The sequence below is a fragment of the Tasmannia lanceolata genome, unplaced genomic scaffold, assembly GCF_043159265.1.
Source record: "Tasmannia lanceolata isolate RefF3 unplaced genomic scaffold, GAP_Taslan_0.1 ptg000018l, whole genome shotgun sequence".
Lineage (NCBI taxonomy): Eukaryota > Viridiplantae > Streptophyta > Magnoliopsida > Canellales > Winteraceae > Tasmannia > Tasmannia lanceolata.
The window spans coordinates 5,963,741-5,977,675 of record NW_027518695.1 but is presented as its reverse complement, the minus strand read 5'-3'; the positions used below and the strand labels follow the sequence as shown (position 1 = coordinate 5,977,675).

General features: G+C 39.0%; 2 protein-coding genes across 2 annotated transcripts; both read right to left on the bottom strand.

Moving 5' to 3' along the window:
• Window positions 1–1,695: 1,695 nt before the first annotated feature.
• Window positions 1,696–3,265, bottom strand: LOC143850727 (rust resistance kinase Lr10-like). Its single transcript, XM_077359960.1, has 2 exons — window positions 3,149–3,265; window positions 1,696–3,051 (listed from the first exon to the last, which is right to left on the bottom strand). The coding sequence occupies exons 1-2, from the start codon at window positions 3,177–3,179 to the stop codon at window positions 2,279–2,281; spliced, it is 804 nt and encodes a 267-aa protein (XP_077216075.1). The 5' UTR covers window positions 3,180–3,265; the 3' UTR covers window positions 1,696–2,278.
• A 2,096-nt stretch (window positions 3,266–5,361) lies between these two features.
• Window positions 5,362–7,247, bottom strand: LOC143851413 (rust resistance kinase Lr10-like). The gene is made up of 3 exons (XM_077360840.1): window positions 7,181–7,247; window positions 7,038–7,085; window positions 5,362–6,940 (listed from the first exon to the last, which is right to left on the bottom strand). Exons 2-3 carry the CDS (start codon window positions 7,081–7,083, stop codon window positions 5,622–5,624), a joined length of 1,365 nt encoding a protein of 454 aa, XP_077216955.1. The 5' UTR covers window positions 7,084–7,085; window positions 7,181–7,247; the 3' UTR covers window positions 5,362–5,621.
• Between the last annotated feature and the right edge of the window lie 6,688 nt (window positions 7,248–13,935).

The window sequence follows — 13,935 nt, the reverse complement described above, 5'->3', positions numbered from 1 at the left end:
CCTGAAAAGTAGTTATCCAGTTGGATACCCAAGAACCAAGAAGCAACCTACTTTTAGCTATCCAAGCAACAGTAAAGCAATAATTGCATCCTAATGCATGAAAGCTTGAGAAACAACATAAATTGTGACATACCACAAGATAATAGCTATCAAATTAAGAAAAGAGCAGTTGCCACGAGCATGACAAATAAAGAAGTGAAAAATTCCCAACAATACCAACTAAACATCAACAGAGAGGGCAGTGGATGGACAGTGAAAAATTCAACCAGGAATGAACTAAATATCAAAGTAAATCAGCCTAAACATTTCGGTTCCGTATTTTATGACATTTTTTTTTAATGGCTTATTTTGTGACATTCTACCAGGAAGTAAATCAGCCTACGCATTTATGTCCCATACTTTATGACATTCAACCACAAAATCCTGGCATTCAGAAAATCTAATATACGAATGGCCTACTGCTTGCTTTGGCGGCTCAACCCCAAATGCTACTCCCATTGCTAACTGAGCGCTAGATTCCTGGACAACCAATTACAGTGTCATTAAAGAAGATGCCACCTCATATAAGAGTGCAAGGATTGAAGTATTTCACCAAGATATTTCAGATGCTTCTAAATCAAAGCTTCAAAAATATTACTGGATGATACTGGAGCAGGTTGTTGATAATCGTCAGTCGTATTGCCTCCAGCAACTCTGGATTATCACCTTTTCGACCAGTATCCCTGAAAAGTCCAAACCAATAAGTTCATAGAAAAAATACATGGTGGTAGTATCCCTGCCAAGTCCAAACCAATAAATTCATAGAAAATATCCATGGTGGTAGTATCCCTAAAAAGTCCAAACCAATAAATTCATAGAAAATATCCATGAACCACCAATTGCAAGTGGAAGCAAAACTTCTCTTGTGCATAAACTGCCGGACTAAGTTACTGAACATTCTCATGAGCCATTAAGGCAAAGATCCAATTGAAGCAATGTAGAAGAAAAGAAAAGTTTGTTCACCACTATAGGCAATTCATAAGACAGTGACAGGGACACCTGACTAGCTGGCCTTACTTTGTTACTGCAATATTAAGTGTGGCAAACAGTTGACATTTTGCTCTAGAGGAGAAATATTGTATCCTTTAGCCAGTCCGCCCATAAGTTTACATCAAGACTAAATAGATATTGTGGCATTTAAATAGTCAACCAAACCAATAGAAGAAGGATGTTCATCACAAATGCCCATGATATATCCCAATAGGTCCCGTACTACTCTGGAACTTAACAACCAACATCTTTAACTAGTATTAGAAGCTACAATTCAAGCCCTGCATTTTGGTAAAGGAATCCTATGGTAAAACTCTAGGTGATAAAACCATTCAAAAAAAAAACCTCTAGGTGAGAAAAGATTTAAATTAGAAAGAACTAATAAATAAATAGGGAGCTTCATATGAAATAAAACAGAAATTTCATGACATAGGAAAAAAAGTCAAACAAAAAAGAAGATATTTACTTGTACTTCAGCTTGATAAAGGCGGTTCCTTAAAAAATATCTCTTGATCCGTTAAATAACTTCTCTAGAAACTTTCCAATATAACATTTCGAAGGAGAATCATTAGTTTTAAAAGCAACTCCAACCACCGTCAAACAGTAAACCAGATTATTGAGAATTGGTTTCAATCCACTGTGATAAGGAAGATAAATTGGTAACCATAGCCAAGAAAATTTGTAACTGTATTTGATGCAGCTCTATCATAATAACAGAAACATTTGGGTGATATGTTGGAAATCACATACAGATTTTCTATACTTTCTAAGTACATACTAAAATGAAAGCATAACTTCAAGATGAATTAGCCATTTCTATTTCATATTTCGTCATTATTGGAGTGGAATCTTTGTAACAAATTTCAGCAGTTCCTCCAGTTGTTTTGGGATATGAAGTTTCACCGATTCCTCCAGTTATTGAATTTGCATCACCTTCTTCCCACACAAATGAGCCTTTATTTGATACCAAATATTGAAATGGGTTCGAAGGCGGAATGACAATTTCTGCTTCTCCCTCCAAGATCTTCACCACACTACTCATGGGAGGTCTCGCACCCGGTGAGTGCTGAACACACCACAGAGCAAGCATGGACATCCTCTCGGCCTTCTTTCTTTCCTTCTCCTCAATTCCGCAATGGGCTACCAACTCCCCCAATTCTCCTTTTTCAAACTTCTCCCAAACTAATCTTGGAAACCACTCTTGGCTTTCAGTTGTATCAACATTGAGATTCTTCCTTCTCCCCACAATCTAGAACAACAGCATTCCAAAGCTGTAAACATCGCATTTGTGGGTTACAGGAAATGGCATCCATAGCTCAGGTGCGGCATAGCCGGGAGTCCCCCTCCCTCCTGTCATGGTTACATGAGTGTTTTCCCTGTCACAAAGCTTAGCCAATCCAAAATCAGCCACCTTAGGATTGAAATTGGCATCAAGAAGAACATTGCCAGGCTTTATGTCATAGTGAATTATCCTTTGTTGGCACTCTTCATGTAGGTATCCAATTCCCCTAGCTGTACCAATTGCAATTTCATATAGCTTTCCCCACTCAATTTTTCTAACTTTGCTGTATAAGAAATTGTCCAGGGATCCATTCGACATGTACTCGTACACAAGTGCTTTCGTTGTGACATCGAAGCAAAATCCATAGAGTCTAACCAGATTGAGATGATAAGTTCTGCCAATTGTGCTTACTTCTGCCATGAATTGCTCTTCAACTCTCTTACCCCAGCTTCCCCTGAGAACCTTAATGGCCACTAGCGTTCCGTCCGGGATCACTCCTTTATACACTTCCCCAAAACCGCCTGAACCCAATTTGATGGCATAAGTGTTAGTGAAATGAGCCAGTTGCTGAGCTGAAAATCTGACGGGTTTCTCTCTGGCCATGTCTTTGATAAACTGCTCAACCTTCCCAGCTGGATATGCATGAAAATTTGCGGAATTTTCTGCCTTTCTCAGCCACCCTATGAATATAGCTATTATTATTGTGCATAATGCCCCAATGACTGCCCCAATTGAAACTACTGCAAAATTTGTGAAATTGGATCATGAGAATTCTTTCCATCAGAATCAGAATTATAGAAACTTATTTTACAGTTGTATTGAACTTTAGTATCTTACCAACAACAATGGCTCGTTCAGTCCCATCCATCACCGAATTATCCAAGGCTGAGATCTCTGAACAGAGTGAAAGATGACAATGAAGATGAAGATGGGAAATGAACACTTAAGTTTTCCCGTTTCATATTCGTGGCCTTGCAAAGACGTTAGACTTCAAAGGTTGGGTGGGCCAGATCCAATTGACTGATCCATAACTCACCACGTGATTTTTAGATGAGAAATGTATATTCGCCCGTTTCTTTATTTTACTTGGGACAGCCCTCCCTTGTTAGATTACTAAGTCAAACTAAGAGTAGGATATTCTTTTTAGAATTCATGTGAAAGTTTTTGTTGGTGTTAATTGGGCGTGTGTGAGTCTTTTAGCTTCTGGAAGTCTTGACTAGTTATTTGTTTATGTTATCTTCCTTTTATTCTCCTATCCAAAATATCAGAGGAGGAATTGGGAAGGCAGGGAATTTCAGTTATATCTCTTCAACAGACAATTACGTGAACATCGACTCAACTCAACTCAACCAAGCCTTTGTCCCAAACTAGTTGGGGTCGGCTAATGAACAATAATGGGAACATCATGAGCAAAATAATCTCAACTTATTGTCTCTTTTATAAGCATGCTACAATGCCTCAACAACCTCTCTAGGAGGACTTATTTCAATCTGTAAATGTCATACAAAGTTGGTTGCCTGATATCTTTCTAATTTCAATTGTAAGTAAATGTAAAAATTTCTGTTCGATTCTTTCCAAGTGATAGCATTTCTCATTCGTTTTCTTGATCTTTTCAGATTTCAAGATGCATTTATACATTTTTATCCCCTTCAGTAGTGCAAACAACTGATATTTTCTAACTTCTGTTCCAGATTTCCCTCTTTGTTTTTATCTTTATTTCCTTTTCTTTTTACTTCAATTCAAGGTTCTGTTTATTGGGGGGTGGAAGTCATGGCAAGGAAGATCTTCACCAATGTAGCTAACCCTGGATCCAACTAAGTTTTGGTTCTTCCTTCCCATTGCTTTGGTGATTCTGTACAATTTTAACTCGTCGATTCTCAACTCAATCAGAGAACTTTGCTTTGTTATGACTTATTGGCATTATAGTTGTGCTCCATTATGTGTGAAGTTCACAAATTAGTTTGCTAAATAGGCAACACTCTTTGACATGGGTAATCACCATTACTGAATTTATTCTCCTTTTCCGGATAACTTTGTCACTGAATTTGAATGATCGTGATCAGCAAATCTGTTTGTTTTGGGTGTGGGAACATCTATTATTGTCACTAGCCATTTCATTTTTCTCTTTGGGTAAAATAAGCTCCGTTATTTGGTTAAGCTGTCTTTAGCCATTTTATCTGCTATGCACAGAATACCCTTTTCCTTAGGCACATCAACATATCATAAGATCTACCAGCATAGACATTGAGGTAACCGGGAGATATCAAGTGAATAAGAAGCCCTAATAAGAAATGCTTAACATTTCAAGTCATAGTATTGAAGAGGTGCACAAATTCAACAGCAGAGAAAATCTAATTGAGTGATCTCAAAGGCTCAGGATATGGATGAGGTGAATAAATAAGGATCAATTGGACATCAGTAACCAGTAAACATACAAGCTCATCCTTTTAAAAAATGTGCCACTCATGGTATACAAACACAGCTGACCCATCTCCAAGTTCCCAATCCGACAAGCCGATAACTTATGTCACTGTCAAATCTTATAAAAGACTCCAAAAAACTTCAGTCTTGTACCGATTTGATCAGATTTTAGATTATATTACTCTATAATTGTCATGCCAAGTTAGGCATCAGTCCTCTAAAGATTGGCATGGTAGGCCGAGAAATGTTTAGGCTTCTACTGTTAATTGTCATGATTTAGCACCTTCAATACTCCCATATTGTTGTCCTTGAATTACTCTGATACCACTTTGTTGAAGGAGGATGAGTTGCAAATTCATAGCTCAAGGAAGGAGGGAGGAAATAAAACTAAAATTATGAATTTATCTATTCTTTTGCTTTTCGACATGCCCATCAAATGAAGGCATAAAACTCTTTATATAGACTTCTCTTGTACACATCTCATAGCAATTTTAAATGTAAAATATCATTTCAAAGTCTGTCAAATTTCCTAGTCCTAGTCATTTCCTAGACTAAACATATCATTTCAAACAGTAAGTCATTTCCTAGATTTAGATATTTACTAATCATTTCCTAAGCTGTCATTTCATAAACATATTATTTCCAAGGTGTTATTCATTTCCTAGACATAGAAAATACTTATTTCCAATACATTAGAGAAGTCTATAAGGGACATTAACTCTCAACACCTTTTTAAGTACATAATATGTAAAAAAAAAAAATGAAAGCTTCCTTCAAGATGAACTAGCCATTTCTATCTCATACTTCTTCATGATTGGAGTGGAGTCTTTGCAACAAATTTCAGCACACCTTTTTAAGTACATAATATGTAAAAAAATGAAAGCTTCCTTCAAGATGAACTAGCCATTTCTATCTCATACATCTTCATGATTGGAGTGGAGTCTTTGCAACAAATTGCAGCAGTTCCCCCAGTTGCTATCGAATCTGAAATATCAGCAGTTCCTCCAGTTGCAACAGAATCTGAAACTTCAGCAGTTCCTCCAGTTGCTGTTGAATTTGTGTTACTGTCTCTCAGCACAACTGAGCCTTTATTTGATACCATATGTTGAAATGGGTTTGGAGGGGGAGTGACGATTTCTGCTCCTCCCTCTAAGATCTTCACCACACTACTCATGGTTGGTCTCGCATCCGGTGAGTACTGAACACACCATAGAGCAACCATGGACATCTTCTCGGCTTTCTCCCAATCCTTCTCCTCGATTCCACAATCTGCCACCAACCCACTCAATTCACCTTTTTCGAACTTCTCCCAAATTAGTCTTGGAAACCACTCTTGGCTTTCAGTCATATTAACATCTAAATTTTTCCTCCTCCCCACAATCTCAAACAATAACATTCCAAAGCTGTAGACATCGCATTTGTGGGTTATGGGAAATGGCATCCATAGCTCTGGTGCGGCATAGCCAGGAGTCCCCCTCCCTCCTGTCATGGTTACATGAGTGTTTTCCCTGTCACAAAGCTTAGCCAATCCAAAATCAGCCACCTTAGGATTGTAATTAGCATCAAGAAGAACATTGCCAGGCTTTATGTCATAGTGAATTATCCTTTGTTGGCATTCTTCATGTAGGTATGCAATTCCCCTAGCTGTGCCAATTGCGATTTCATACAGCTTTTCCCAAGCAATTTTCCTGGCCTTGCTGAACAAGAACTTGTCGAGGGATCCATTATCCATGTACTCATACACAAGTGCTTTCGTCGTAGCATTGAAGCAGAATCCATAGAGTCTAACCAGATTGAGATGATAAGTTCTTCCAATTGTGCTTACTTCTGCCATGAATTGCTCTTCGACTCTCTTATCCAAGCTTCGGTTGAGAACCTTAACGGCCACTAGCACTCTGTCGGGGATCTCTCCTTTATACACTTGTCCAAAACCTCCCGAACCCAATTTAATTGAGTAATTGCTAGTGAAATAGGCCAGTTGCTGAGGCGTAAATCTGATGGGTTTCTCTCTTGCCATGTCTTTGATAAACCTCTCAATCGTCCCCGCTTCAATTTCAGAAAGCACCATATAATCAGCTGGAAATGGGTTCATTACCATACCGGGATTCGCATGAAAATTTGCCGGTATTGCAGCTGCTGCCTTTTTCAGGCAATCACTTACCGCAAACGCTATTGCGATTAATATCATCAAACCCACTATTCCTGATACTGCAAAATTTGGAAAACTGGATCGTTAGGATTCCTTCCATGAGATTTAGAATTATAGAAACTCATTTCACATTTGTATTGAACTTTAATATCTTACCAACAAAAACAGTTGTTCCAACCCCATCGCTGCTCCAGGATGACATTCCTGAACAGAGAAAAAGATAAAGATGTAGATGAAAACGTAGAGTGAGAATGGCCACTTGAAGGACATTAATCAGTGTTTAAAAACGCGGTTTCGACCTGGAACGTGAGCGAAGAAAATCCTTGTTGACTCGACGCGGACGCGATAGAATGCTGTTGACTCGCTGATGAGTCCTAACTATTTATAAAAAATTAGTATGCATGGAAATGATATATTCACCTCTTTTTTTCTTAGGCCAGCCCACTCTAATGTAAAAGGGTAATCATAAATACTATAGGGGCTGTCAAAGTAAAAAGAAAAAAGAAAAAAAAAAGAGGTCGAGTATATCCCTTCTCTTCTTTACAGTTAATTTAGAGTTTTAGATTTGAGTTACTTTATTGGTATTTTCCTGTATTTAGTATGGAGAATATCAAAAAAAGGGATCTGCTAATAACATTTCCCTTAGGACGATGATATTTTCAGATATGATTTCTGCCTGAAATATTTTCAGATAACATTTCCACTGTTGCATGGGTTACTTTATTGCCAGACTCAGCCAGGCTCAGGCAAACTCGGCTAGACTCGACGCGGACTCGCCGAGTTCCGAGCCGAGTCGCCGAGTTTTGAAACACTGATTAATACTGGTTAGGAAGCTTTCTAGTTTAAGTTAGAGATTGTTGCCGGCAATAAAATAAGGAGGTCCTAATCTTAAGAAACTCCGCTTTGACTCGAAGGCTTCAACTGCTTTCAAGCAAATTTCTCCGTCCCAGTCTCTGCTCTAGAGAGTCAAAATGTAGTTACATCCCATGAAAAATGCACATTTGTTTATTTCAAGTGTGCCTTTTTCTTTCTTGTTCTTTACTTCTTTTGCCAATTGACAAAATCAATATTTATAAGAGGAATGCTAAACTGAAGGCACCCTTGTGAAAACCCAGCCCCAAAATCTTTTATTATTCTTTGAATTTTTGGGGACGTAATAAATGCAATTGGGTGATGTGGACCCAATGGAAAGCCCTTACGTCTGGGTTTTTGCAAAGGTAGCCTTCAGTTTAGCATTCCTCTTATATATAATAAATGTGAATTTAAGTTTTATCTTTTTTTGATAAGGGCCATAGATTCCAATCCCTCCCGACAAATTATGAGTCGCCTCGAGTGCTACCTGCCAACCCACAAGAGGTCTTTCAGTAGCATCTTCAAACACCAAAGAACGAGATTTACGCTGTAAAAGCTCCCGTCTTCACCAAATCCAACTCTGTCTTCAACAATTTGATCGTTAGTAGAAAGTTGTACAATTTTCTTTCAATTATAATATTTTTTTTGTAATTTGTCTTCAAATTTTTGTGTTAGTGAATTTACATGAAATTTACTGTCGACAATTCCTGTGCTCTTTCTTAGGTTATATTTTTAGGCTATTGGTAAAAGCACGAGCACATTTTGACAATGGCACTACTCACTTTGTTTATACTTGTCTTATTAGTGGTTGAGAGCTTTTTAGGATTTGTTATAGCCTTTGACAGCCGGTTAAAACATGTAAAACAAGGGTGGGTTCGTCCCATCATCACATGGTTGTGCTGTTATCAATTAGATGTAATATGAGAGAGAGAGAGAGAGAGAGAGATGATTATGAAATAAGGAAAGAGGGTGGAAGATTCTGTCTGTCGTATCATTTTTGTGCCGCACTAAGGCAGAAGCATGGCTCCATTTAGGTCCCTCTCTCTGCCTTCAAATATAGATACAGATAAAAAGATATGTAAACTTACCGAAAGACTCACATATAATATAACAACAGGAGAATTTATATGATGGGTGGCCGTGAAAACACGTGAAGTCTAAAAAAGTTGGTACGGCCCACTTTTTTTGATGATCCAAACCGTTCATCTGTTTGGGCACAACGTAAATAGATTGTGCCCCAAAAATCATTTCCATAGGATGATCCTAACTCTCCGATCTGAACTGATCTGAATATGGAGATTTTCAAAAATCATTTATGGAATCTTCTACAGATTCTGAATATGGAGATTTTCAAAAATCATTTATGGAATCTTCTACAGATCGGAGGGTTAGGATCATCCTATGGAAATGATTTTTGGGGCACAACCTATTTACATTGTGCCCAAACAAATGAACGGTTTGGATCATAAAAAAAAGTGGGCCGTACCTACTTTTTTTTGACTTCACGTGTTTTCACAGCCACCCATCATATAAATTCTCTAACAACAGAGTCCATATTAGACCTAAGTATCTTCTTCTTCTTTTTTTTGAAATGGTAGAATGATTTCATTAGATAAGGGAGCGGGCCGAGGAGGACCACTCCCGAAAGTACATGAGAAACAATAAAAATAAAGATACAAAAAAACTCTCAAGGAGGGAGGAAGTACACAGAGTCCATATTGGACCTAAGTATCTTGTTGGAAACGACTTTAATCATTTCCATCCATTCGTTGGCTGATTTCTTATAGTTGAAAGAACTACTCCCGCTCTCGAACAAATGGTCATAACTTTCATTGAATGACATATCTGAGAAGCCTCTAAACTGAACCCAAGTTGCAATATAGGGGCAATCATGAATTTGTTTTCCATGGAATATTAGTTTACTCAATAGTGTGGAAGGGCGGAAGAGTGAAAGATCTAAGAGGGCATGAGTGATGGTAGGGAAAGGCTGCAAAAACTAGGGGTAAAAAAATTCTAGTACGTATATGCATGATTTTTTTTCTCTCCTGTTTTTTTAGCCTTCTCACCTTCTCCTCATGGCTCATGCCCTCTCAAGTCACTCCTCCTCCAACCCTCCTTACTCCCCTCTGACCACCTAATAAACGAGAGGAATGATAGGTGCAAGGGCTCTCTTTATGCAAGGGCTAAAGAAGGGCCTTGGAATACATCCACGACATTAAGTGCAACCGTATTCAGTTTCTCAGCCGAATTTTAAAATGACATGATTCTATTCAAGGGCCCTTCTCCGGCCCTTGCATAAAGAGGGCCCTTGCATCTATCATTACTTAATAAACTAATATTCCATAGAAAACGTTTTCATGGTTCCAAACATGGCCTTAGGTGTACATTAAAAAAAAAAAAAACAATCTTCCCCTCAGCTGTTGGTCTCCCTGCTAGTTTGTTTGTAACTAGAGCCATTTTCATGGCTGCTTCCTTCTCCCGCCTAGAAAGAATCATATTAAAATATTACCAAAGGAAAGGGAAAAGGGCACTCGTTCACACCTCTAATTCTTGGTCCACAGTAATCATTGGAAACTGGGAGGGAGCACCAATTTTCTATAAGGACCTTGAGAATTATGGTCTCCATTGGTGAAAGCTGTGGGACTAGGGGTGTAAACGAGCCGAGCCGAGCCGAGCCGAGCTTGGCCCAGGTCGGCTCGTCTCGTTAAGCTCAAGAGCTCTGCTCAGGCTCGAGCTCAGCTCGGCTAGGCTCGTGTGCGGCTCGCGAACCTTACCGAGCTCGGGTTATAATAAGGGCAATGATATTTTCACACTCCTCATCTTCCCTGGACAGCCCTATCTAGTGTAATTTGACTACTCTTTTTACACCACAGGGGGTGGTCCAAGTAACAAATGGGGTTCCAAAAAAGAAGTGACATATTTTGGCTCCCCCTTTCACTCCCTGAAAAACTCTTTTAGTGTATATATTAATAAATATATATGAGGAAAAGGATTGTACGCTCGAGCGTACCAAGCTTAGGGTACGCTCGATTGCCCAATCACATGGGTCCCACGTTTTTTGTGGTGATCCAAAGCATTCATTTGCAAGGCTCTATCATAGATAGGGTGTGTACCAAAAATCAGCTCCATTGAATCATCCTAACCCCTCCAAAAGTGGAGGGAAAAAATGGGCAGATTTGTCATCTGTCCATTTTGCCCTCCATAAATGGATGGGTTAGGATGATCCTATGGAGCTGATTTTTTGTCCCCATCTATGTAATGGCCTTTCAAATGAATGCTTTGGATCATCCTAACAAAGTGGGCCCCCATGTGATTGGGCACTCGAGCATATAATCATTTTCCTCTATATATATATAGCTTAAGCTCACCAAACTTATGGTGAGCTAGCTTGCCCAATCACATGGGACCCACATTTTGGGGAGTGATCCAAACCATTTATTTGCAAGGCCTTATCATAGATAGGGGGTGTACCAAAAATCAGCTCCATAGGATCATCGTAACCCCTCCATTTGTGGAGGACAAAAATGGGGCAGATTTGTGTCTGTCCATTTTTGTCCTCCACAAATGGAGGGGTTAGGATGATCCTATGGAGCTGATTTTTGGTACACCCCCCATCTATGTAAGGGACTTTCAAATGAATGCTTTGGATCATCCTAACAAAGTGGGCCCCCATGTGATTGGACAAGCTAGCTCACCATAAGTTTGGTGAGCTTAAGCTCACCAACAGTTTCCTATATATATATATATATATATATATATATATATATGAGGAAAGGTGTGCGTACTCGGTCGAGTAGATAAGCTTATCTACTCGGTCGGGTTAAAAACAGTGGGGGCCCACATTTTTGGGGTGATCCAAACCATTCATTTGAAAGGCCCTTACCTAGATAGGGTGTCCACAAAAAATCAGCCCCATAGGATCATCCTAACCCATGCAACAGTGGAGGAAAAAATAGGGAAAAATGGACAAACACAACTTGTCCACAAATCTGCCCATTTTTCCCTCCACTGTTGGATGGGTTAGGATGATCCTATGGGGCTGATTTTTTGTGGACACCCTATCTAGGTAAGGGCCTTTCAAATGAATGGTTTGTAGATAGGGAAAGGTGTGCGTACTCGGTCGAGTAGATAAGCTTATCTACTCGGTCGGGTTAAAAACAGTGGGGGCCCACATTTTTTGGGTGATCAAAACCATTCATTTGAAAGGTCCTTACCTAGATAGGGTGTCCACAAAAAATCAGCCCCATAGGATCATCCTAACGCATCCAACAGTGGAGGGAAAAATGGGCAGATTTGGGAACAAACTGTATTTGTCCATTTTTCCCCATTTTTCCCTCCACTGTTGGATGGGTTAGGATGATCCTATGGGGCTGATTTTTTGTGGACACCCTATCTAGGTAAGGGCCTTTCAAATGAATGATTTTGATCACCCAAAAAATGTGGGCCCCCACTGTTTTTAACCCAACCGAGTACGCTCACCTATATATATATATATATATATATATAGAGAGAGAGAGAGAGAGAGAGAGAGAGAGAAAACAGTTCCTACACACATGTGTAGATAAGTTATCTACACACTAGCTTAAAATACAGTGGGGGCCACATTATTTGGGTGATCCAAACCATTCATTTTTAAGGCCCTCTCATAGATAGGGTGTCCACAAAAAATCAAATCCATAGGATCATCCTAACCATTCGAACTTTGGAGGCAAAAAATAAACTAATTTGTGAAGGTTTAAAGACATCCATTTTACCTCCACAAATCGTAGGGTTGGGATGATCCTATGGATCTGATTTTTTGTAGACACCCTATCTATGTGAGGGCCTTTAAAATGGATGGCTTGGGTCACCCAAACAATGTGGGCCCCACTGTATTTTAAGCTAGTGTGTAGAGAACTCTCTACACATGTGTAGGAACTGTTTTCTCATATATATGTGTGTGTGTGTGTGTCTATATATATATATATATATATATATATATATATATATATATATATATATATATATATATATATATAATCCTTAACGAACCTTAACCAGCCGAGCCGAGCCTAGCCTAGCTCAGGCTCAGCTCGTTAAGCTTAACGAGCCTGGCCAGCCGGCTTGGCTCCGCTATTAAGGATTCGAGCCGAGCTCGAGCGAGCTTCCGAGCCCAAGCCAAAATTGACACCCTTATGTGCGACCATATCATTTCATAGGATGGTTTCATACCATTTCCCAGATGGAATTGAAGTAATTAATGATTCAATGTTAGGGGGTGTATAAAATTAGTCCGAATAATAATATGAAAATCGGAGTTTTTATATGATGTAAGCCCTTATAGTCCCTTATTTTTTCAAAATGTACTGTACCCACTAGAGGATGATCCAAACCGTCCATGTGATGGGCCACAACGTAAATAGGTTATGCTCAGAAAATCATTTCTATAGGATGATCCCAACCTTCCGATCTATAGAGGAACCGTGTGAGTCATCCTATAGAAATGATTTTTTAAGGCACAACCTATTTACGTTGTGTCCCATCACATGGACGGTTTGGATCATCCTACGATGTGGTCTCTAAAGTACTTTTTGAAGAATATGGGACATATCTAATACAATAAGCTGGGATGAAAAGATGAGAGTTTTTTCGATTTTTTTAAAAATCACGTGAGAATTACACGTCACATTTTTTTGACTTTTTTGAACAAATGCACTCATTCAACTCATATAATTTCAATCCTACCCCCCTTTATGCTTTTAACAAAGGCACCCATTAAATCATATAATTTCAATCCTACCCCCTCCTTTATGCTTTTAACAAAGGCACCCATTAAAGCCATATAATTTCAATCTTACCCCCCCTCCTTTATGGTTTTTTAATTAAAAAACTATAGGTTGATCTTGACCATCCGATTTAAGATAAGAGGAATTATGGAAACATCTATAGATTGGAGGGCTAGGATCGGCCTATGGAAATGATTTTTGGGGCACAACCTATTTATGTTGTGTTCCATCACATGGACGGTTTGGATCAACCTATGACATGGTCCGTACAGTTCTTTGTCGGCCCGTACATCGCACGGGTTTTTTTACTAGTCATAACTTATAACAAAAAAAGGCAGTACAAACCCACATGGAGACAACAAGCGGGCATTGAAGGATGTGTAAATGATGTGGGCCAATGAGATTCGATTTTATTCTCGTAAGGGCTTACACCATTT

Excerpts from the sequence above, each read along its gene's own strand:
- LOC143851413 (XM_077360840.1), bottom strand. The coding sequence starts at position 7,083 with ATGTCATCCTGGAGCAGCGATGGGGTTGGAACAACTGTTTTTGTTG. Across the intron at positions 6,941-7,037 it reads TGGAACAACTGTTTTTGTTG|TATCAGGAATAGTGGGTTTG; the intron begins GTAAGATATTAA and ends CAAATTTTGCAG.
- LOC143850727 (XM_077359960.1), bottom strand. The coding sequence starts at position 3,179 with ATGGATGGGACTGAACGAGCCATTGTTGTTG. Across the intron at positions 3,052-3,148 it reads TGAACGAGCCATTGTTGTTG|TAGTTTCAATTGGGGCAGTC; the intron begins GTAAGATACTAA and ends CAAATTTTGCAG.